Source organism: Callorhinus ursinus, unplaced genomic scaffold, assembly GCF_003265705.2.
Source record: "Callorhinus ursinus isolate GAN/ISIS: 27379988/994484 unplaced genomic scaffold, GSC_fseal_2.0 scaffold12, whole genome shotgun sequence".
NCBI classification, from domain to species: domain Eukaryota; kingdom Metazoa; phylum Chordata; class Mammalia; order Carnivora; family Otariidae; genus Callorhinus; species Callorhinus ursinus.
This window is the reverse complement of record NW_027397074.1, coordinates 47,169,087-47,194,313: the sequence shown is the minus strand read 5'-3', so window position 1 is coordinate 47,194,313 and position 25,227 is coordinate 47,169,087. Positions and strand designations below refer to the sequence as shown.

The following is a 25,227-nucleotide window of genomic DNA, read 5'->3' as shown; positions in this document are numbered from 1 at the left end:
AATACAATGGCACTAAATTCATACCTTTCAATAGTTACCCTGAATGTAAATGGGCTCAATGCCCCAATCAAAAGACACAGGCTATCAGATTGGATTCAAAAACAAGACCCATCCATATGCTGTCTGCAAGAGACTCATTTTAGACCCAAAGATACGCCCAGATTGAAAGTGAGGGGGTGGAAAACCATTTACCATGCTAATGGACACCAAAAGAAAGCTGGGTGGCAATCCTTATATGAGACAAATTAGATTTTAAAACAAAGACTGTAATAAGAGTTGAAGAAGGACACTATATCCTACTTAAAGGGTCTATCCAACAAGAAGATCTAACAATTGTAAATATCTATACCCCTAACGTGGGAACAGCCAATTATATAAGGCAATTAATAACAAAAGCAAAGAAACACATTGACAACAATACAATAATAGTGGGGGACTTTAACACCCCCCTGACTGAAATGGACAGATCATCTAAGCAAAAGATCAACAAGGAAATAAAGACTTTAAATGACACACTGGACCAAATGGACTTCACAGACATATTCAGAACATTCCATCCCAAAGCAATGGAATACACATTCTTCTCTAGTGCCCATGGAACATTCTGCAGAATAGATCACATCCTAGGTCAGAAATCAGGTCTCAACCAGTACCAAAAGACTGGGATTATTCCCTGCATACTTTCAGACCGCAATGCTTTGAAACTAGAACACAATCACAAAAGGAAAGTCGGAAAGAACTCAAATACATGGAGGCTAAAGAGCATCCTACTAAAGAATGAATGGGTCAACCAGCAAATTAAAGAAGAATTAAAAAAATTCATGGAAACCAATGAAAATGAAAACACAACTGTTCAAAATCTTTGGGATACAGAGAAGGCAGTCCTAAGAGGAAAGTATATAGCAATACAAGCCTTTCTCGAGAAACAAGAAAGCTCTCAAATACACAACCTAACCCTTCACCTAAAAGAGCTGGAGAAAGAACAGCAAATAAAGCCTAAACCCAGCAGGAGAAGAGAAATAATAAAGATCAGAGCAGAAATCAATGAACCAGAAACCAAAAGAACAGTAGAACAGATCAACGAAACTAGGAGCTGGTTCTTTGAAAGAATTAACAAGATTGATAAACCCTTGGCCAGACTTATCAAAAAGAAAAGAGAAATGACCCAAATCAACAAAATCATGAATGAAAGAGGAGAGATCACAACCAACACCAAAGAAATACAAACAATTCTAAGAACATATTATGAGCCACTCTATGCCAGCAAATTAGATAACCTGGGAGAAATGGGTGCATTCCTAAGGATGTATCAACTACCAAAACTGAACCAGGAAGAAATGGAAAACCTGAACAGACCTATAACCACTAAGGAAATTGAAGCAGTCATCAAGATTCTCCCAACAAACAAAAGCCCAGGGCCAGATGGCTTCCCAGGGGAATTCTATCAGACATGTAAAGAAGAATTAATACCTATTCTCCTGAAACTGTTCCAAAAAATAGAAATGGAAGGAAAACTTCCAAACTCATTTTATGAGGCCACCATTACCTTGATCCCAAAACCAGACAAAGATCCCATCAAAAAGGAGAATTACAGACCAATATCCTTGATGAACATGGATGTAAAAATTCTCACCAAAATACTAGCCAATAGGATCCAACAGTACATTAAAAGGATTATTCACCATGACCAAGTGGGATTTATCCCTGGGCTGCAAGGCTGGTTCAACAACCACAAATCAATCAACGTGATACAATACATTAACAAAAGAAAGAACAAGAATCATATGATCCTCTCAATAGATGCAGAAAAAGCATTTGACAAAGTACAGCATTCTTTCTTGATCAAAACTCTTCAGAGTATAGGGATAGAGGGTCCATACCTCAATATCATAAAAGCCATCTATGAAAAACCTACAGCGAATATCATTCTCAATGGGGAAAAGCTGAGAGCTTTTCCCCTAAGGTCAGGAACGCGGCAGGGATGTCCACTATCACCAGTGTTATTCAACATAGTATTAGAAGTCGTAGTCACAGCAATCAGACAACAGAAAGAAATCAAAGGCATCCAAATCGGCAAAGAGGAAGTCAAACTCTCACTCTTTGCAGGTGATATGATACTGTATGTGGAAAACCTAAAAGACTCCACCCAAAAACTGCTAGAACTCATACAGGAATTCAGTAAGGTAGCAGGATATAAAATCAATGCACAGAAATCAGTGGCATTCCTATACACCAACAACAAGACAGAAGAGAGACAAATCAAGGAGTCGACCCCATTTACAATTGCACCCAAAACCATAAGATACCTAGGAATAAATGTAACCAAAGAGGCAAAGGATCTGTACTCAGAAAACTATAAAATACTCATGAAAGAAATTGAGGAAGACACAAAGAAATGGAAAATCGTTCCATGCTCATGGATTGGGAGAACCAACATTGTGAAGATGTCAGTGTTACCTAGAGCAATCTACACATTCAGTGCAATCCCCATCAAAATACCATCCACTTTTTTCAAGGAAATGGAACAAATAATCCTAAAATTTGTATGGAAGCAGAAGAGACCCCGAATAGCCAGAGGAATGTTGAAAAAGAAAAGCAAAGCTGGTGACATCACAATTCCAGACTTCCAGCTCTATTACAAAGCTGTCATCATCAAGACAGTATGGTACTGGCACAAAAACAGACACAGAGATCAATGGAACAGAATAGAGAGCCCAGAAATGGACCCTCAACTCTATGGTCAGCTTATCTTTGACAAAGCAAGAAAGAATGTCCAATGGAAAAAAGACAGTCTCTTCCACAAATGGTGTTGGGAAAATTGGACAGCCACATGCAGAAGAACGAAACTGGACCATTTCCTTACACCACACACAAAAATAGACTCCAAATGGTTGAAAGACCTAAATGTGAGACAGGAGTCCATCAAAATCCTAGAGGAGAACACAGGCAGCAACCTCTTCGACCTCTGCCACAGCAACTTCTTCCTAGAAACATCGCCAAAGGAAAGGGAAGCCAGGGCAAAAATGAACTATTGGGATTTCAACAAGATAAAAAGCTTTTGCACAGCAAAAGAAACAGTCCACAAAACCAAAAGACAACTGACAGAATGGGAGAAAATATTTGCAAATGACATATCCGATAAAGGGCTAGTATCCATAATCTATAAAGAATTTATCAAACTCAACACCCAAAGAACAAATAATCCAATCAAGAAATGGGCAGAGGACATGAACAGACATTTTTCCAAAGAAGACATCCAAATGGCCAACAGGCACATGAAAAAGTGCTGAACATCGCTCGGCATCAGGGAAATCCAAATCAAAACCTCGATGAGATACCACCTCACACCCGTCAGAATGGCTACAATTAAGAAGTCAGGAAATGACAGATGTTGGCGGGGATGTGGAGAAAGGGGAACCCTCCTACACTGTTGGTGGGAATGCAAGCTGGTGCAACCACTCTGGAAAACAGTATGGAGGTTCCTCAGAAAGTTGAAAATAGTGCCACCATACGATCCAGCAATTGCACTACTGGGTATTTACCCCAAAGATACAAATGTAGGGATCCGAAGGGGTACGTGCACCCCAATGTTTATAGCAGCAATGTCCACAATAGCCAAACTATGGAAAGAGCCAAGATGTCCATCGACAGATGAATGGATAAAGAAGAGGTGGTATATATACACAATGGAGTATTATGCAGCCATCAAAAGGAATGAGATCTTGCCATTTGCAATGACGTGGATGGAACTGGAGGGTGTTATGCTGAGTGAAATAAGTCAATCAGAGAAAGACATGTATCATATGACCTCACTGATATGAGGAATTCTTAATCTCAGGAAACAAACTGAGGGTTGCTGGAGTGGTGGGGGGTGGGAGGGATGGGGTGGCTGGGTGATAGACATTGGGGAGGGTATGTGCTATGGTGAGCATTGTGAATTGTACAAGACTGATGAATACACAGAAGATTGTACTTCTGAAACAAATAATGCAATATATGTTAAGAAAAAAAAAAGAAGATAGCAGGTGGGGAAGAATGAAGGGGAGTAAATCAGAGGGGGAGACGAACCATGAGAGACGATGGACTCTGAAAAACAAAGTAAGGTTTCAGAGGGGAGGGGGGTGGGGGGATGGGTTAGCCTGGTGATGGGTATTAAAGAGGGCACGTTCTGCGTGGAGCTCTGGGTGTTATGCACAAACAATGAATCATGGAACACTACATCCAAAACTAATGATGTAATGTATGGTGATTAACATAACAATAAAAAATTATTTAAAAAAAGAAAATCCCAATGAGGGTTTCCATAGATATAGACAAGATTATTTTATAATTTATATGGAATTTCAAAGGAACCAGAATAGCTAAAACAATTTTAGAAAAGAAGAATGAGGTACAAGGAATCACTCTATTTGATTTCAAAGCTTAATGGATAGCTACAGTAATAAAGGCTAGGTAGTACTGGTGAAAAGATAGATTCATAGGTTAATGGAACAGAATAGAGAAGTCAGAAATAGATTCATACAAATATGCCGAACTGATTTTTGACAAAAGTGCAGAAGCAGTTTAATAGAGCTAATATAGCCTTTTCAACAAATTGTGCTGGTTTATTTGGACATCCACAGGCAAAAATACAAACCTCAACCTAAGTCTCAAACTTTATATAAAAATTCACTTGAAATGGATTATGGACTTACAACATAATGCTATGAAACTTTTAGAAAAAGAAACAGAAAAAAAACATGGGATTATAGCACTGGGAGAGAAAGACTTGTCACCAAGAGCATGATCTGTAAAAGGAAAAAAGTGGTAAATTGGACTTCACCAACATTAGAAACCTTTGTTCTGCAAAAGACCCTGTCAAGATGTTGAAAAGACAGGCTACAAAGTGGGACAAAATATGTGCAAATAATTTTGCTATCCAACAAAGTTCTAGCATTATAACATATATATGTGTATACATATATTTTTGTTTTGTTTTGTTTTTTTGCAAGAGAGAGAGTGAGAGATATCGCTCGAACAGAGGGAGGGGCAGAGGGAGAAGCAGACTCCTCGCTGAGCAGGGAGCCCTATGCGGGACTCCATCCCATGTCCATGGGATCGTGACCTGAGCTGGAGGCAGACACTTAGCCGACTGAGCCACCCAGGCGCCCTAGCATTATAATATATGAAGAATTCTCAAAACTCAAAAGTAAAAAAGAAAACAGTCCATTCAGAGTATGGCCAAAAGGCAGGAAGAGACATTTTACCAAGGAAGATATACAGATGACAAGTAAGTACTTGAAAATATGTTCAACTTTATTAGTCAATAGGGAAATGTAAATTAAAACCACAATGAGATACCACTACCCATCTACCAGAATGGCTAAAATAAAAAATGTTGACCACACCAAATCTTGAGAAGGATGCAGTGAAACTGCATCATTCATACATCGCTGGTGATAAGCCAGTTTAAAAAAATTTGGCTGTGTTTTCACACAAGTACCATATGGCCCAGGAATTGCACTTCTGGGCATTTATTCCAGAGAAATGAAGACTTATATTCTCACAAAAACCTGTACATGTGATCTCACACCTATTACGATGGCTAGTATAATAGAAAGAAACCCAAAAGTGTTGGCAAGAATGTGGAGAAATTGGAACCCTTGTACACTATTGGTGGGAATGTAAAATGGTATAGCTGCTAAGGAAAACAGTTTCATAATTCCTCAAAAGATTAAAAATAGAATCACCATATGATCCAGCAATTCTGCTTCTGGGTATATACCCTAAAGAATTGAAAGTGGGAGTCTGAACAGATATTTGTACATTCCTGCTCCTAGCAGCGTTGTTTGAAGTATAGGTGGAAGCAAACCAAGTGTCCATCAGTAGATGAATGGATAAACAAAATATCTACAGACTAAAATGTACGTACAGTAGAATGTTATTCTGCCTTAAAAAGGAAGGAAATTCTGACACAAGCTACAACATGGGTGAATCTTGAGGACATCGTGCTAGTTGATATTGGCCAGCCACAGAAAGATAAATACTGTATGATTTTACTTACATGAGGTACTTAGAGTAGCCAAATTAGTGGAGACAGAAAGTAGAATCACAACCATGCCAGGGGCTGAGAGGAGGAGGCAATTACTTTCATGGGTACACAGCTCAGTTTGGCAAGATGAGAAGAGTTCTGGAGGTGGATAGAACGTGAATATATTTAATGCCACGGAACTTGGTTACCCATAAAAATGGTGAAGGTGGTAAATTTTATCTCACATATATTTTACTACAATTTAAAAAGCCCTGCACACGAATCATTATAGAAGTTTTACTCATAATAGCCACAAATTGGAAACAACCTAGATTTATTTATCCAGTGTATGGTTAAACAAACTGTGGTATACTCATACCATGGAATATGGCTCAGCAATAAAGAGAACAAGCTACTGATACATGCAACAACCTGGATGAATCTCCAGAGAATTAGTGAATGAAAAAGCCAGTCCCAAAAGGTTATATGTATACTGTATGATTCCATGTACACAACATGATTGAAATGACAAAATTATAGAAATGGAGAACAGATTAGTGGTTGTCAGGAGTTAAGGAGGGAGTGGGCTGAGAGGAAAGTGGGTGTGACTGTAGACGGATAACAGGAAGGATCTTTACGGTGGCGATGCTCTGCCTCAGTGTCACCATCCTGGGTGAGATATTGTACCATAACGTTACAAAATGTCACCATTGGGGGAAACTGGGTAAAGGGTACATGTATTATCTCTTACAAGTGCATGTGAATTTATAATTTCTCAGAGTAAAAAGTTTAATTAAAAAAAAGCACCTTTAAGATGACTTTTCATAGCCTACAGAATTCAATCAAAATCTTCGACACATGACACCAGGCCCTTCCAAAGATGGCCTGAGATGACTTCTTTTAAGCCCTAACTCATCATTTCAGCCTCAGAAAAATGAAATTGGTTGCCCTCTCATCCTCTTTCACTCCTCCATGCCTTGGTACTTGTGGTTCCCTCTACCGGAAATGTTCTCTCTCTCTGTTGATCACCAAGCCAATCCATTCATCTCTCAAAACTCTGTCATAGGCCAACTTTTTTGTCAAGCCTAGCCTGACCCCTGGAACAAAATTATCACTCCCTGCTTTGTTTGGCATCAGTATATTTCTACATAGTTATATTATTACTTGTTTCATACTGTATTATAAATAGCTCTTTAATGACTATCTCCCTACTAGATTTTTGAGTACCTTGAAAACAGAATCTGTGCTGTGCCAGTCAGTACATAATAAGTGTTCAATAAATGTTTGTTCAATTGGATTGAAAGCAGAGTGAATAGCACTGTTTCAGATCTGTAACAATTTCAAACTAGAGGATAAAACCACTTATCACTTGGACAGTTCTTAGAGATTCATACTCAGTTAACTTACTAGAAAAGAAGTCAGATGCAGTTTAACTTATGGGACTTCCATGATTGACCAGTCTTAACTTCCCGTGATACCTTCTTTTCAACAAATATTTATGGAGCGCCTACTGTGGCCAAGCACTATGTCCTGTACCTTCCCTTCCCCCCCCTGCTGATAGGCAGGTAGACTAAGGAGGTGAATGGTTCCTGCCATAGTGTGCATTAGGCCTTGGCTAAGCCTTGGGGTGAAGCCCAGGGTGGACACATCCAGTTTTGTAGGCTGTAAAATGTGCAATTATAGGGGTCATCGTCCTGCAGATGAAGCTATGAACAACTCCCCTATAGTTACGAAGTCCTGGGGAAATTCTCATGTTTAGAGCTGCAGTTCTTGCAACTTATGCAAGAATTGGCCTAGTTTCCAGTTCAGTAAATTTTATGAAGCCAAGTTCCCTAGTCCCATTGGGCAAGATAGGAAGAGCGGTCAAGTTGCGAAGCCATTTGGGTGAGAAACTGAAGAAAACCCATGCATGATACAACTGAAGCACATGGAAGGAAGAAAACACTGAGAAATTTATTGAAGTTTCTTAATGTGGTTTCTATAGCCTCAAAAGCAGGTATCTTAGAAGCATATGAAAAAATTAACTTTGAAAGGACATTTTGGGTACAGGGGTATAAAAATGAGTAAGTCACAGTTCTTTCCCAAAAGGAGCTTACCACCAACAAATGATCCATTGTCTTTATTTTTTTACTAGCAATGGCTAGCTTGGGCCAGAATTCTCTGTGACTAATACATTACCCCAAAGTCTCTGTTTTTCTGGTATTCTTGATTAAAACACTAAATCTCCATGCAATTACTTTCAAACACTTTTATTTTTGATCACAGTACACATACCATTTCAACATGTCTAGGATGAATATGGCACATTCTTCCAAATGCTTAGAGCACTTTCATACATACTATATTACTGAATTCATTCCTACCAAGTTTTTATAATGAGGTTAAAAATCCGTGCTGGAACTTCCCAAAGGAATACTAGGCAGATTTACAAATGAATCAATCAGCAGATGGTAAAACTTGGATTTTTGCATGCTTTGCAGACATTAGCATATTTCAAGGTAGTTATGCATTGAAAAATTTTCACTTAATTATGGGGGTGGTGGTGTCTGAATTAGTGAAAGTTTAATTATGGCAAACTTAAAAAAAATGCTATCTTTTAACTCTCAAGTACCTAACTTACACTGACCATTAGTAAAGTGTCTGTCAAGTAGATTTCACTCTCAATAGATAAACTTCTCTTTTAATTAGTGTACTAAATGAATGCTGTCAAAGTTCTTGAAAACAGCCTCCCTTTAATCTTGTCTATATCATTACTCTGCTGAACAGACTCATTCTTTTGATGTATGACAAAGAGTAATTGAGACCTTTCCTCTTGGAATTGATGGTCTCACTATATAGTGATCTACTGCACCATATGAATTTCTAAATAGACTTTGAAAATGATGTGGGAGCTGTGCCCATCAATTGGGTAAAGACAGATGCAAGGCTTTACTCTGAAGCAGGTTGGGCACAATTTTTTGTGCTCACTCTTTTGGCTTGGGTTATGCATTGCTTATTATGATAACTGTTTGGATATAAATGTCAGTCTTACTCTCGGTTCTTTCTGCTTAATTTATCTGGCAGCCCAAGGAGACAGTGAATGAAACCTAGAGTGACCTATGTTCCTTGCCTTTTGGAAAACAATAATCTCTGTATGAGTCTTTTTGCATTCCAGAATGACCAAAGTAGGGTTAAGTCCAAAATAAAACTCTAAAGCAAATATGAAGAACTAGGGAAGTGAAACACCATCATAAAGACGTTGGGAAGAGGTAGCCTTCTGTAAAATGATTTAATGTAGAAGCCAAAGGAAAACATGTAAATGCTCCTTTGCATTCTCCATAAGAAGCAGGAAGACATAGCCCTTCTAAGATAGGAACAGAAAGCCATAAGAAAAGAAGCAGGTTGATTTTGAGTTAAGATGCAGAGAAAGTAAATATGTAACATAGGAATTAAAATTCACATTGAAATATAGAAATGACACTGAAAAACATTTAATCAAGGATTGGAAGACAAACTTGAGAAACAGTGTCTTACACTATAGATGAAAATGATAAGCAATTGAAAACGAGACAAGATAATAGGAGGTCAGACAAGAGCCAACACATGTAAATGAATCATTGATGTTCTGAGACTAAAGCCAAACAAAATAACTGGAACAGAAGTAGTAATCAAAGATAAAGTTGAAGGCAACTTGCTCCAGTGGAAGAGAGTAGGGCTTGAGTTTCCATATTCAAAGGGCTCATTGTGTTCCAGGAAAATAAATTTAAAAATCAGTAAAAATAACTCACAGTTATAAATATGCTAGCAAAATGTTTGAAATACGAAGATAAAGAAAAATGTTTGCCTACAAAAGAAAGAAAAACTATCAGATTTGGCTCCTAATTCTCTTCTATAGTGCATAAACAGCAGAAGATAATTAAGAAGTATGTTGAGTTTAATCTAAATTCGGTAAATCTCTACTTTAGTTGTTATTCATGTGTATCTATCTCATGAACCATGTCATTCTGGGAAAGAATTATTTGAGGGTATACTTCAGGCAATTGAAACATGAATCAAAATAAGTGCTGTAGAACTGACTGTCCCATACAATGTAACTCTGGAGCACTTGAAATGTGGCTAGTGCTAACTGAGATGTGATGTAAGTGTAAAATATCCCCTGGGTTTTGGAAAAAAAAGAGTAATATAAAACTTCTTTAATATTTTTATATTGATTACATGTTAAAATGATAATATTTTGGATTTATTGACTTAAAGAAAGCATGGGGTGTGTATATCTTTTTAAATTATTGTCATCATTTTCTTCAGACAAATGCTCAGAAGTGGAATTGCTGGATTATATGGTAGTTCTATTTTAAATATTTTGAGGAACTTCTATGATGTATTCCATAGTAGCTACACCAATGAACATTTCCACCAGCAGTGCACAAGGGTTCTCTTTTCTCTGCATCCTTGCCAACACTTGTTATCTCTTGTCTTTTTGATAGTGACATGTGTGAGGTGATATCTCATTGTGATTTTCATTTGCATTTCTCTGATGATTAGTGATGTTGAGCATCTTTGTATGTACGTGTTGACTGTTTGCAAGTCTTCTTTTTAATTAATTTAAATTTAAATTGCTACATAGACTAATGACTACCCTATTGGATAGCACAGCTCTAGGAAGTAATCAGAGTCAAGAAAACAAACAAATAAATACTTAAAGCTCTTAATATATAGATGAAGATAAAAATAGAAAATGCATAGAAATCTATGCTAATAAATTTGAATATCTTGCCAGAAAGGCAATTTTTAAAGGAAAATACTCCAAAAGAAATGGATACCTGGAATTCAGCAATAGCATGTGATGACATTGAAAAAATTGTGAAATAATTACTTTGCTAAAAATACTTTAGATCTCAAGAGTTTTATAGGCAATTATATTCAAATATCAGGGAATAGGTTATTTCTATGATGACAGCTACATAGAAGAAGAAAGTAAAGGCTAATCTTTATGAATATAATTGCAAAAAGCTTTAAATAGAATTCTAGCAATGCAAATGAATAAATATACAACAATAACAACACAACATGACCAAATAGAATTTATTTGAGTACTGCAAGGTGCCTTTACTATTATGAAGTATTTATTTTTATTTTTTATTTTATTTATTTATTTTAAGAGATTTTATTTATTTATTTGACAGAGAGAGACAGACAGTGAGAGAGGGAACACAAGCAGGGGGAGTGGGAGAGGGAGAAGCAGGCTTCCTGCGGAGCAGGGAGCCCGATGTGGGGCTCGATCCCAGGACCCTTGGATCATGACCTGAGCTGAAGGCAGATGCTTAAAGACTGAGCCACCCAAGTATTTTCTTTTTAAAGATTTTATTTATTTATTTGACACAGAGAGATGCAGTGAGAGAGGGAAAAGCAGGCTTCCTGCCCAGCAGGGAGCCTGATGTGGGGATAGGTCCCAGGACCCTGAGATCATGACTTGAGCCAAAGGCAGACAGACGCTTAATGACTGAGCCACCCAGGTGCCCCTATTATGAAGTATTTTAATATATAATCCGTATGTCACATAGACATGCCCTTTAAGACCTGCATGAGACTGTCTTAAAGCTCTATCCCACATCCAGTTTTAATTACTAAAATTCAATCAGTGAATTTTTCAGGGGTTCTCCAGGTTTCTTCTCATTACTTGTCACCATTATTTCCTGGGTCTGTTGAATTTTTTCCTACACTTTGTGTTTTGTAGATGTTGATTTACTTTTTTCCAGACAACAAACAAAAGATAAGACACAGCCTAGTCTTCATAATTTTCAAATCCTCTCCCCAATATCACTTTCATACAGCAACAAGTGAGTAAGACTTTTTACTGTTCTGGAGAGGTGATTACATTGCAGTCCCACCCAGCATTTAACTTAAACATGGATATCAGATTTATATGTTCTTTGAAGGTACTGCAGTTATTGCTGTCAAGTATGGTTCCAGCTTGAAGCCATCCTGCTGGAAAGTTTCTGTTGTAGCCTTATTATAAATTTCCCTTTTATAATTGAGTTTGTGAATGTGTATCCCCCAAAATAAAAAAAATCAGTGATAATGGATTTATCATCTATTGAAATGATTGTGTATTGTCCCCCCTCCCTCCCTCCCCTTCCTTCTTTTCTGCTCTTGCTTGCCTCTAAATTCTCTTCATTTTATAGGCAGGATAGTGTTAACTCTTTCTTTGTTGTCTCTTTTCAATCCATACCTTTAGGGCTTTTCACCTACTCCCCCCCAATCTTTTTTTTATGAAATTATTTTTCCAACAAAGTTCCTTGGAGGAAATTTGATTCCATCTGGAAAATAAGTTTGTTTGTTTGGTTTTCCATTTGCTATCACTACAACACATCAATAGGTCCAAAGGAGAGGAGGGGAGAGAGAGAGAGAGGGAGAAAGAAAGTAAAGGAGGGGAAACAATACATGGTCATCTCAATAGATGATAAAGCTATTATCTATGATTTTTTAATTTTTTGGGATAGACATTCACAAAGTCAATTATAAAAGGGAAATTTATAATAAGACTACAACAGAAAATTTTATAGACATTTCATAAACAGAAAATTAAGTGAAGCTAGCAGAATGATAAGATTGCTTGCTATTGCCAATATGGTTCAAAATTCTTCTGAAAGTTTTAGCTGATGCAGTAAGACACAAAACAGAAATAAGAGGTGTAATGATTAGAAAAGAAAAGGGGAAACTGTAGATGGTATATGTTCTTAGAAAACCAAAAACAATGAAACAAAGAAATCCTTAGAAAGAGTGAGAGTTTAGTAAGGAGACAGATTGTTACATAAATACAGTAAGTACAATAAATAAATAGCTATCTTATATCCCAGCAATAACATTTAGAAACTATAATTTAAAAATGTACTCTGTAAACAAGAGTGGGCAAACATATACACTGTCCAGAGAAAAAACCTACTAATAATTTCCAGGACCAAGGAAAACTAAACTTCCCTGAAGGAAATAAAAATCTTGAATACATGGGAAGACTTTTTTGTTGGCAGGTGACAGGAACCCGATACAAACTATCTTAAGCTCAGAATGGGATTTGCTGGAAGGATACCGTAGTAGTTCACAAACCTATGAAGAGCTGTGGGTCTGGAGGTAGGAGGGATTACAACCAAGGACATACCACTCTCACGATTCTTTTTTTCTGATTTCCTTAGGGTACTAGTTTCATTTCTTCAGCTTATTTAGGTAGTGGGATGTTGTGGCTTGCACTAGCAACCTACTAAGAAAGAAAAGGTGCTTCCTTTTAGTTTCAGTGTGGAAAATACCAGGGAAGATCTGTGATTATCCAAGCTTGGGTCGTATACCCACTCCTTGACTAATCTCTGAAGCCAGTAGAGTAACATAGCTGAAAGCCCATAAGAGTCATATGGAATGAGTAATGTGGGAGGGGATGTTCTCAAAATAAAATGAGAGGGGCTGTTAGAAGCAGGGAGGAAAAGGTGCTTGGGTAAATCAATACAACAGATATTCCATACAGAAAGGACTACTCATCTACCTGGATGAGAGCATGATATATTATTAAGATGATAATTCTTTCCCTTGAGTAATTAATTATAGTTTTCTTAGGTACTGTCTCAGTATACAAAAGGGAGAGTTCTCTTTAGAAATTGACAAAGTGATTTTAACTGACATTTTCTTAGAGACATAAGCAATTAAGAACAGCCAGAAAGAGAAAGGAGGAGGTCTTGCACTATCGGATATTAATAGATACTGTGAAGTTATACCAAGTAAAGTAATGTGATCCAGTCATTAAAAAAAAACAGGTCAGGGCGCCTGGGTGGCTCAGTTGGTTAAGCGACTGCCTTTGGCTCAGGTCATGATCCTGGAGTCCTGGGATCGAGTCCCACGTCCGGCTCCCTGCTCAGCGGGGAGTCTGCTTCTCCCTCTGACCCTCTTCCCTCTTGTGCTCTCTATCTCTCATTCTCTCTCTCTCAAATAAATAAATAAAATCTAAAAAAAACCCAAACAGGTCAGTCTAACAGTATAACTCAGAAACAAACCCTAACGTATTTGAGAATTTAGAATATGTCATTACAAATCAAGTTGTATTTTTACATTTTGATAGAGGAGATCTTGGGGTGTATGATATTAGAAATAGAGTTAAATTTTAAAATCTTTTTGAAATTGCAGGAGACAAAATCTCTGAAAAGTTTTCAAAATCAAGAATTAGTATATTAAAAGTAACAGAACAGTGCCTATGTGACTGATTTAAAGATATTCAAGTCTTTATCGATACCTTATTTTTTGCACTGTCATTGTTTGTTTTTAGTGAGCATAAAACTTCCCATCTGGGTTTTATTAGGTTCACTCCTGACCTCTGTGCTCCAGCCCCAATTTTCCTATCCATTGGGAATTTCAGGACCCTTATCCTCCCAGAAGGAGAGGATACCTACAAACCCATGTCACAGATATTTTGAGAATCATTGATGGTTTCTAATAATTTTTTTCACCTTTTTGGAGATTTAACTCTCTTTCCTCTGTGCTTTTGCAGGGCTCTAATTTCTCAGCATTTTGCCAGCATAATCTTTGTGTATTTTTTTTTTTAAATCAGGAACTGAGGTACTTGGTAATCAGGAACTTGGTAATCAGGATTACCAAGCACATCACCTTGGGCTCCTCCTGCCGGCACTTTCCCAGACTGCCACCATTAGACACACTTCAAAATGAATCTGTAGCTATTTCTGATTTAGATCCTTCTCATCTCATTTTCTTGCTTTCTTAAGAAGTCTTTTCTCAACCCATTAAACTTACCTTGCATTATTCATCTCCCCTTGCAGCCCAAACTTCCTTCTTTAAAGCCCTGCAAAGGGCTTCATGGAAGAGACTAAGCAACGTCAAGGCTCTGCGTAGTTGCAGATAGAGTGTATCTTTCTTTTGTAAAAGAATGTTTGTTTCATAATGACAAATGTGGAGTATTCTGCTTGATCGACATTATGCGTCTGTTTATTTGCTCATAAATAAAGTACAAACAGTGTGATGGATCACCTGGAACCCTGGAGTAGGAGAGTGAGAATTTTGGGTCCAAGCAATCTTGTTTTCTAACTCTGTGATCTAGATCATTTGCTCTCTTGGAGTCTTAATGTCCTAGTGTTCAATAATATTTCAGTAATATTTACTTCAAAGGGTTGATCTGATGATTGGATAAGGTAACACAGGTGAAGCCCTCTTTACAGTGTCTAGCACATAGAAACTGCTGAACAATGTTTGTTACATCTTGTTCTCTTGATAGGCTCAGTAGTACAGATGCTGCCACCAGAGTTTGAGTCCAGAAGATTTATAATCAATCTAGAGGGTTCCTGGGGTACACAAAAAGTTGTCTTTGTGAGGAGAAGAGAGAGGATTTATCACAGAGACAGAGGGGAAATAACAGAAAAGGAGAATGTAATAAGCTTCAAATGAGAGCCAGGAACAAGTCAAAGGAGACAGGAAAGCCCGGGTGGGGAGGGGAAGAGTGGGCAGAAGCAGATGACGAGGAGTGGGCTGAATGAAGTTGCTCATCTCCTGCACCTGAGCCACATTATTTCTGGTACCCTGAAGGCTTAGTTTGTCTATGATTTCCCTCATGGGGTTTTTGATATTATTGAGAGAGACCTGTGTGACACTATCTGTTTCCATATTTTTGCTTCTCTTCAGTCAGAAACATTTCATGCCTTCAAAATCAGCTTAAAATAAATCAGAGCAGGGGAATTTTTATTTTTCATTTTGTCAGAGCAGACCATTCCAGTGTCCCTCAAGGGTGCTCTGCCCATATTTGTGGAGACTCAGAGTAAGAGTTCTTTCCTGCTCTCAAAGTTCAACTCCAAAAGGCCCACATCAGATTGCCTTGGGAAGAGCCATGGCAAGGGGCTGTTGTGATCCTTCTAAGGCAGGAATGAGTAGCAGATGGGATTCTGGTTGTATTTTCTAGATTACAAAAACTGTGTGGGAACTCTATGCATTGGGTACCTCTTTTTTTTTTTTTAAGATTTTATTGATTTATTCGTGAGAGAGAGAGAGAGAGGCAGAGGGAGAAGCAGGCTCCCAAGGAGCAGGGAGCCTGATGCGGGACCCGATCCCAGGACTCTGGGATCATGACCTGAGCTGAAGGCAGACGCTTAACCATCTGAGCCACCCAGGCGCCCCATTGGGTACCTCTTGAACACAGCTTCACATCCTCTTGGCCCACTTTTTAAGGCCTAGCTGTACTGTTTTCTCTTGATTTATGTCCTGGGGATTTTCTGATGATGTGGGAGTTGTCCCACAGCCATGCATAGTAGACCCAGAAAGCCTAGGGAATTAATACCCTGTGGGGTTCTGCTTGTCCCTGGGAATAGAGCTTGCATATAAATGTTCCTTCGTCCATTCCTCAGGAGGATAATTCTGAGCATCACTCATGGCTCTTCTGAAGATTTCACAGCTATGATACAAGGGACAGGAGGGAGGAATTAGGATTATTTTCTTGTTATAAGGTACTAACACTATGCATGAAGTGATATGGTGGTATTTGGAAGTGAACTTGGATTAACTGTAAACATATGTTGTGAATTCTAGGGTGACCACCAAAAAATAAAAATAAAAATAAGAAAAGAACTATAACCAATAGCATAGCATATGCTAAGAAAGAGAGAAAATGGAATCAGGTAAGATGCTCAATTAAAATGACACAAAGCAGAAAAACAGTGGAAGACAAAAATAGGAACAAAAAACAAGAGCAACAAATAGAAAGCAGTAATGAAGATGGTAGATATTAATCCAGTTATGTCAATAATCATTTGAATGCCAATGATCTGAATGCACCAGTTCAAAGACAGAGATTGTCAGAGCGGACCAGAAAATAAGAACCAACTACAATTGCTTATAAGAAACCCACTTTAAGTATAAAAACTCATTGTATAGATTAAAAGTAAATTGATGGAGAAGAATATGCAGCAGTAATAACTATATTAATTTCAAACAGAGCAGACTTCAAACAAGGAAAGTTATGGGAGATAAGAGGGAATTGTGTAATGACAGAGTCGTCAGTTCTCCAAGAAGACCTAAAAATCCTTAAGGTGTATGTACCTAACAAAAGAATGTCAAACTACGTGAAGCAAAAACTCATAGAATTGCAAAAAGAAATAGATGAATTCACTATCATAGTTGAAAACTTCAACACCTTTCTCTCAGAAATGGACAGATTCAGCAGACAGAAAATCAGCAAGAACATAGTTGGACTCACCACACCATCAATCTGGTAGAATTGAAACTCTGTCTCTAAATCAGGGGCATATATCTTTTTGTATTGAGTTATGGACCCCTTTGAAGATCTCATAAAAAATCTGAAACCTCCCCTCAAAAACAAACACAAAGATTTATTTATCAAAAAGTTGCTATAAATAAAAGTAAGTTTTTTACACTCTAAATTTTTCATCACAAATCAGTTTTAATAAGAATACTGATAAATGGATTGTTGTTCAGATGCTAATTGGGAAAAATAGCTAGAAATATTTTTTCTGAAGTATCATCATAAATCTTTAGAAGGACTTCCCTATCTCTGGGATTGGGTAGTGAGAGGGAATATACCATAAAGTTATATATAGTAATATAGCAATGGGATTCCTTATGTGCATCAAGAATGAGCTGTATACTGAATATATACTAACTCTTGATGTAAATAACACTCTTTATGTATATGGATGCTGTTTTAATGAATGAAATAAAATTTATTTAAAAAGGGACAAAAAGCCCACACCATCAATCAACTGGATATAATCGACATCTGTAGTCTGTTTCCTCCAACAACAGAGGAATACACCACATTCTGGGTCATAAAACACACCTTAACAAAAATTAAAAAGAATAGAAATCATGCAGTGTCTGTTCTCAGACCACAATGGATTTAACTAGAGATCAATAACAGTCTCCATTTGAGACTCCTAATGGAGAGCTTAGGTCCCATGGCCCTTCCGATTTACTCACTGAGAAAATGGTGAAAAATCTATTATGAATTCATTAGTGCTTTTAAAAATTTATTTGTTTTTTATTATTATGTTATGTTAATCACCATACATTACATCATTAGTTTTTGATGTAGTGTTCAATGATTAATTATTTGCGTATAACACCCAGTGCTCCATGCAGAATGTGCCCTCCTTAATACCCATCACCAGGCCAACCCGTCCTCCCACGCTCCTCCCCTCTAGAACCCTTAGTTTGTTTTTCAGAGTCCATCGTCTCTCATGGTTCAACCCCCCCCACCGATTTCCCCCCCTTCGTTCTTCCCCTCCTGCTATCTTCTTCTTCTTTTTTTTAAACATAAAATGTATTATTTGTTTCAGAGGTACAGATCTGTGATTCAACAGTCTTGCACAATTCACAGTGCTCACCATAGCACATACCCAATGTCTATCACCCAGCCGCCCCATCCCTTCTACCCCCCACCACTCCAGCAACACTCAGTTTGTTTCCTGAGATTAAGAATTCCTCAAATCAGTGAGGTCATATGATACATGTCTTTCTCTGATTGACTTATTTCGCTCAGCATAACACTCTCCAGTTTCATCCACGTCATTGCAAATGGTAAGATCTCATTCCTTTTGATGGCTGCATAATATTCCATTGTATATATATATACCACATCTTCTTTATCCATTCAACTGTCTATGGACATCTTGGCTCTTTCCACAGTTTGGCTATTGTGGACATTGCTGTTAGAAACATGGGGGTGCACGTACCCCTTTGGATCCCTACATTTGTATCTTTGGGGTAAATACCCAGTAGGGCAATTGCTGGGTCGTAGGGTAGCACTATTTTCAACTTTTTGAGGAACCTCCATACTGTTTTCCAGAGTGGTTGCACCAGCTTGCATTCCCACCAACAGTGTAGGAGGGTTCTCCTTTCTCCACATCCCCGCCAATATCTGTCGTTTTCTGACTTGCTAATTTTAGCCATTCTGACTGGTGTGAGGTGGTATCTCACTGAGGTTTTGATTTGGATTTCCCTGATGCTGAGTGATGTTGAGCACTTTTTCATGTGTCTGTTGGCCATTTGGATGTCTTCTTTGGAAAAATGTCTGTTCATGTCTTCTGCCCATTTCTTGATTGGATCCTTTGTTCTTTGGGTGTTGAGTTTAAGAAGTTCTTTACAGATTTTGGATACTAGCCCTTTATCTGATATGTCATTTGCAAATATCTTCTCCCATTCTGTTGGTTGTCTTTTGGTTTTGTTGACTGTTTCCTTTGCTGTGCAAAACCTTTTTTTCTTGATGAGATCCCAATAGTTCATTTTTGCCCTGGCTTCCCTTGCCTTTGGCAATGTTTCTAGGAAGAAGTTGCTGTGACTGAGGTGGAAGAGGTTGCTGCCTGTGTTCTCCTTTAGGATTTTGATGGACTCCTGTCTCTCATTTAGGTCTTTCAACCATTTGGAGTCTATTTTTGTGTGTGGTGTAAGGAAATGGTCCAGTTTCATTCTTCTGCATGTGGCTGTCCAATTTTCTCAGCACCATTTGTTGAAGAGACTGTCTTTTTTTCATTGGACATTCTTTCCTCCTTTGTGGAAGATGAGTTGACTATAGAGTTGAGGGTCCATTTCTGGGCTCTCTATTCTGTTCCACTGATCTATGTGTCTGTTTTTGTGCCAGTACCATACTGTCTTGATGATGACAGCTTTGGAATAGAGCTGGAAGTCCGGAATTGTGATGCCGCCAGCTTTGCTTTTCTTTTTCAAGATTCCTCTGGCTATTTGGGGTCTTTTCTGGTTCCACACAAATTTTAGGATTATTTGTTCCATTTTTTTGAAAAAAGTGGATGGTATTTTGATGGATATTGCATTGAATGTGTAGATTGCTCTAGGTAACATTGACATCTTCACAATATTTGTTCTTCCAGTCCATAAGCATGGAACATTTTTCCATTTCTTTGTGTCTTCCTCAATTTCTTTCATGAGTATTTTATAGTTTTCTGAGTACAGATCCTTTGCCTCTTTGGTTAGATTTATTCCTAGGTATCTTATGGATTTGGGTGCAATTGTAAATGCGATCGACTCCTTAATTTCTCTTTCTTTTGTCTTGTTGTTGGTGTATAGAAATGTCACTGATTTCTGTGCATTGATTTTATATCCTGCCACTTTACTGAATTCCTTTATGAGTTCTAGCAGTTTTGGGGTGGAGTCTTTTAGGTTTTCCACATACAGTATCATATCATCTGCAAAGAGTGAGAGTTTGACTTGTTCTTTGCCAATTCGGATGCCTTTGATTTCTCTTTGTTGTCTGATTACTGTGGCTAGGACTTCTAATACTATGTTGAATAGCAGTGGTGATAGTGGACATCCCTGCCACGTTCCTGACCTTAGGGGGAAAGCTTTCAGTTTTTCCCCATTGAGAATGATATTCGCTGTAGGTTTTCCATAGATGGCTTTTATGATATTGAGGTATGGACCCTTTATCCCTATACTCTGAAGAGTTTTGATCAAGAAAGAATGCTGTACTTTGTCAAATGCTTTTTCTGCATCTATTGAGAGGATCATATGTTTCTTGTTCTTTCTTTTGTTAATGTATTGTATCACGTTGATTGATTTGCGGATGTTGAACCAACTTTGCAGCCCAGGAATAAATCCCACTTGGTCGTGGTGAATAATCCTTTTAATGTACTGTTGGATCCTGTTGGCTAGTATTTTGGTGAGAATTTTTACATCCATGTTCATCAAGGATATTGGTCTGTAATTCTCCTTTTTGATGGGATCTTTGTCTGGTTTTGGGATCAAGGTAATGGTGGCCTCATAAAATGAGTTTGGAAGTTTTCCTTCCATTTCTATTTTTTTGGAACAGTTTCAGAAGAATAAGTATTAATTCTTCTTGAAATGTTTGGTAGAATTCCCCTGGGAAGCCATCTGTCCCTGGGCTTTTGTTTCTTGGGAGATTTTTGATGACTGCTTCAATTTCCTTAGTGGTTATAGGTCTGTTCAGGTTTTCTATTTCTTCCTGGTTCAGTTTTGGTAGTTGATACATCTTTAGGAATGCATCCAGTTCTTCCAGATTATCTAATTTGTTGGCATATAGTTGCTCATTTCATTAGTGCTTTTACGTGAGTTTGTAATTTATTACTCACATTTATATATACTTAAAAATTAGTCAAAGTATGTGTAAGACTTTATTTCATCTACAGATGAGACAGATTCATAGACCCTTTCATATTACCATGCTATTCCTCACAAGTTCACTGCTCTGTAGTGTTCCAGTCTCCTTTCTCAAATACAGATAGGGCCTTAGTTCTTTACTGTCTAAAGAAGACTTTCTAAATGACTAGCATTTTATTCAAGGCACTTTACCAACTTGTCCAACCAGCCTTTGACCTTTTCTCTGGTCACTGTCCCCTCTCATTTTGCTCCGGCCTTTAGAAGCTACTTTGTTATCCTCTGACCTTTTGCACATACTGTTTGCACTGGAACGTTCTTTTCTCTGTTTTTCACCTGCTGAAGATCTCTTTCTGCTTTAGATTGGTATCAGATGTGATGTTCTCTGTGTAACTTTTCCCCCTGGCCCTGAAGCAGAGTGGGTGAGCCCTCCTCTGTCTCCTAGAGCACTCATTTGCCCTTAGTTATGGTGCATTGCCCACTTATTGTGATTGCTTATGGGTTCATCTTTCTATTTCTGTGGCCCAGAATGGAACCTGGCATATTGAGGGAATTAAATATATCTACATTGAATGACTAAATAAAAGAATGAAGGGAAATGGGCAGGGAGTTTATTGTAAGGCTTTCATTTAGATCAAATTTAAGAAAACAGGCTACTGCTGTTGTTCTTCTTCCTAGAACCAGACCTTAGTTAACATAGAACAGACCTTTATTGACATAGAACCAGACCTTCATTAATAGGACCTGATCTTATTAAGATGTCTGTTTAGGACTTTAGAAAAGCTGTCTGCATTTCAGGAGTGGGAGGCATCTGTTTCCTGGCACTAGTGTGCTTTAATTTTCTCTTCATTAATACAAAAGCAGTTTGGATGTGGGACATCCCAAGGGGAGCAGTCATAGCCATGCTCATTGAAAGAGTTGTTTGCTGACCCATGTGTGTCCTTAGTGAAGGTTCAGGGATCTTTGTGAGATGCTCCCCTTTGTGTGTGAAGTTCTTTTGACCTTAGTGGCAAAGCTGTCCTTCAGGTGATTTCTTCTGTTGTGGGGTGCAAGTAGCTGGTTAGGGTCTTGGGGAGGCATGCCCATGTGCACACAGATTTTTTTCTCTGCCCACCTGTCACATGCATATACATTAGCTGGGAGTGTTTTTAGCCCTCTGTGCATGCCCCCTCAGACCTCATAAAGAACCTTTATGTAAATTAGAAAAAGGTCCTCCCTCTGCCTGGATGGGATAGAAAAAGTCAACCCCTTCTGGATGGACACAGCTCCATGGGTGCATGACTTGGCAACTCAACAGTATCTTTATGCAAGGATAAAAAGCAATAGTAATACTCTCAGGCTCCACTTAAAAAAAGTGGTTTTTTTTTTGCTCATAGACCTTTTATAACAGCTATTTTTTATAATGTTTATTTATTTGTATTTTTATAATAACTTTTTATTTTAGAACACCTTTAGGTTTACAGAAAATTTGCAAAGATAGTATTGAGAGTTCCCAGATACCCTCATTCCCAATTTCCCCTATTACTAATCTCATATTAATATGGTACATTTATCACAATTAATGAACTAATAGTGATGAATTATTATTAACTAAAGTACATACTTCATTCAGATTTTCTTAGTTTTTACCTAATGTCCTTTTAAGTTTCACGATCCCATCAGGACACCACATTATATTTAGTCATCATGTCTTCTTAGGCTCCTCTGGACTGTGATAGTTTCTCTGACTTTCATTACTCTTTAATAACCTTGACAGTTTTGAGAAGTACTGGTCAGGTGTTTGCAGAATGTCTTTCATTTGGGATTTGTCTGATGTTTTCCCCATGACTAGACTGCATATTTGGATAGATTTTTATTATTTACATATGGTAGGGCCAACAGATCTGGAGATGACTGCCACTGAAAAGATAGTTTTGTAATACTTGCAGATCCCCAGGGGCACCTGGGTGGCTCAGTCATTAAGTGTCTGCCTTCAGCACGGGTCATGATCCCAGGGTCCTGGGATCGAGCCCCGCGTTGGGGTCCCTGCTCCATGGGAACCCTGCTTCTCCTTCTCCCGTTCCCCCTGCTTGTGTTCCCTCTCTTGCTGTCTCTCTCTCTGTCAAACAAATAAATAAAATCTTTAAAAAAAAATACTTGCAGATCCCCAAAGAGGGGGTACATATCTCACCATGGAGGCCATACGGAGAAGCACTGGGATCAGTTATAAGGCAGAGCTGGGGTGGAGGATAAACTGTGGGCAAGTGTCTTTATTGTGGCTTCTGTCGGGAGTAATGGGCAAGGCAAGGTAAGCAGCCTTAGGATTGGCTAGTTTGAATAATCTCAGTGGGCTCTGGAATATAGGGGCTGTCTCTAGTTGTCTGGTACCTGCCCTGGGGTGAGTGGGACAAGTGTATAGTGGCCCAGAGTACAAAAGCTCAGTAAGGGAGGTATTGTGGGGGTGGACTCTGGTTTGGTTGGTTTGTATTTGAAAAACAAGGTGACTTAGATGCATTACTGAGTTGTCCAGAACAAGGCATGTCTGGGATATGCATGTAGGGCAGATGTTAAAGCATCAGGTTTACAGAAGCTAGGAATATGCTTAATACACTGGGGCTATGTGTTTTGGGAAGGAAGATCACAGAGGTGAAATGCCATTCTCATCACATCATATCAAGGATACATGATATCAGTGTAACTTATCCCTGTCAATATTGCCCTTGATTGCCTGGCTTATCAGGCCCTATTTTGGGATACTATTACCACTTCATGTTTGCCTTTAATGTTCATCTTATATGTTTGAAGTGTTTGTTGGGTAGAATATCAGTAAACCCATGGTGTAATCTTCCTTGGGTCTTGATCTTCTAGAAGATTGAAACTGCCAGAGTGAGTTCTGGGTTTTAGAGGTGGGGCCCTGTTTGGGGTGGGTGTCTCCATAGAATGGAGTCTTGAAATTTGATCCTTGCACACGCTGATTTCATAAGGGACACTTGTGTCTGAACATCCTTACTCTTTTCTAAAATGGTAGTCCTTTGTATACTTCCAATTGCTGAATAAATATATATGTAAGTGTCCACAGCTCTACCAGGAGTTGGAGTTGATCCAACTGAAATGAGACAAGACATATATCCTTAATACTTAGCTGTGGGTCAAAATATTCAGGGTGTTAGCCTATTTTCTGCACATAGATTTAAAAATTCCTGGTTGCTCCGTAAGTTGCCTGACCAATATCTTTTGGAGCCCTCAGATGATGGTGGAGATCATGAGAAATATACGTTTCCCTGGTTTGCTTTTGAAAATCCCAAGTTGGGCAAGGCAGGACATGTTGTTGGTTGGTAATTGACTGCACACCTCTCCCCTCACAGGGTCTAAGTCACAGAACTGTCTGTGGAACTCCCTCATCGATGGGCTCACAGGGAATGCCAAGGAAAAGCCACGGCCAACGATTGTCCATGACCCTCGACCACCAGAAGAGATCCTAGCTGATGAATTGCCTCAGCTTGATAGCCCGGAAGCCTTGGTGAAGACGTCCTTCAGGTTTGGTGGATTGCAATCAATTTGTTCCTTCTTATTTGCTACGGAGTTATTTTAGTCCAGTTGGGTGCATTGTCAGCGTGGCCAGCAAATTACCTCATTTCTCTGTACCGAGTAAATTAGAATTGATGGAGGAGTGTTGGAATTAATGCTAGCTGGACTTCTGACTGGATTTCCTGAATATAGTGAAGGTCCTATCAGTAGTTAAATTGCTGTTGGTATTTAATTGGTATTGGCATTTAAATGCTGAGGCAAAGGATTTACTGATGTTGGCAGTTTGAATTGGATTAATGAGTCTTTTGCTTCAAAGGGGAGGATGAGCATGGAGATAAGTGCACAGAGAAAAAGCATGTGTGGGAATGAATTCAGCCTTTAGAGTCTGTGGCTGGGGGCAGGTTTCTAGTCGTAAGAGATGTCAGAGCTGCAGATCTTCCTGTGTGCTTTCCCATGTGGCTGCTGACTCTGTTCTTGTTCGTCATTTGGTCTTCTGTCTTCTGTAGAGGCCTCTTGCATTGTCTTCCTGTATTGGACCCCACTTAGCCATGACTCTGGCACTCACCTTTCCACTGTGTCAAAGAAAAATCCATCTGAGTAGGGGACGT

The 25,227-nt window shown here is 38.5% G+C and overlaps 1 protein-coding gene across 7 annotated transcripts in view; it reads left to right on the top strand.

Annotated features, from left to right (window-relative positions):
* The window catches only part of PDE1C (phosphodiesterase 1C), a 648,442-nt gene that overhangs the window by 194,602 nt on the left and 428,613 nt on the right, over positions 1-25,227 (top strand). For all 7 annotated transcript variants that reach the window (XM_073899034.1, XM_025873104.2, XM_073899039.1 and 4 more), the window contains exon 3: positions 24,457-24,628. In XM_073899034.1, the coding sequence (XP_073755135.1) occupies positions 24,457-24,628 (172 nt within the window). The remainder of the gene's footprint in view (positions 1-24,456; positions 24,629-25,227) is intronic.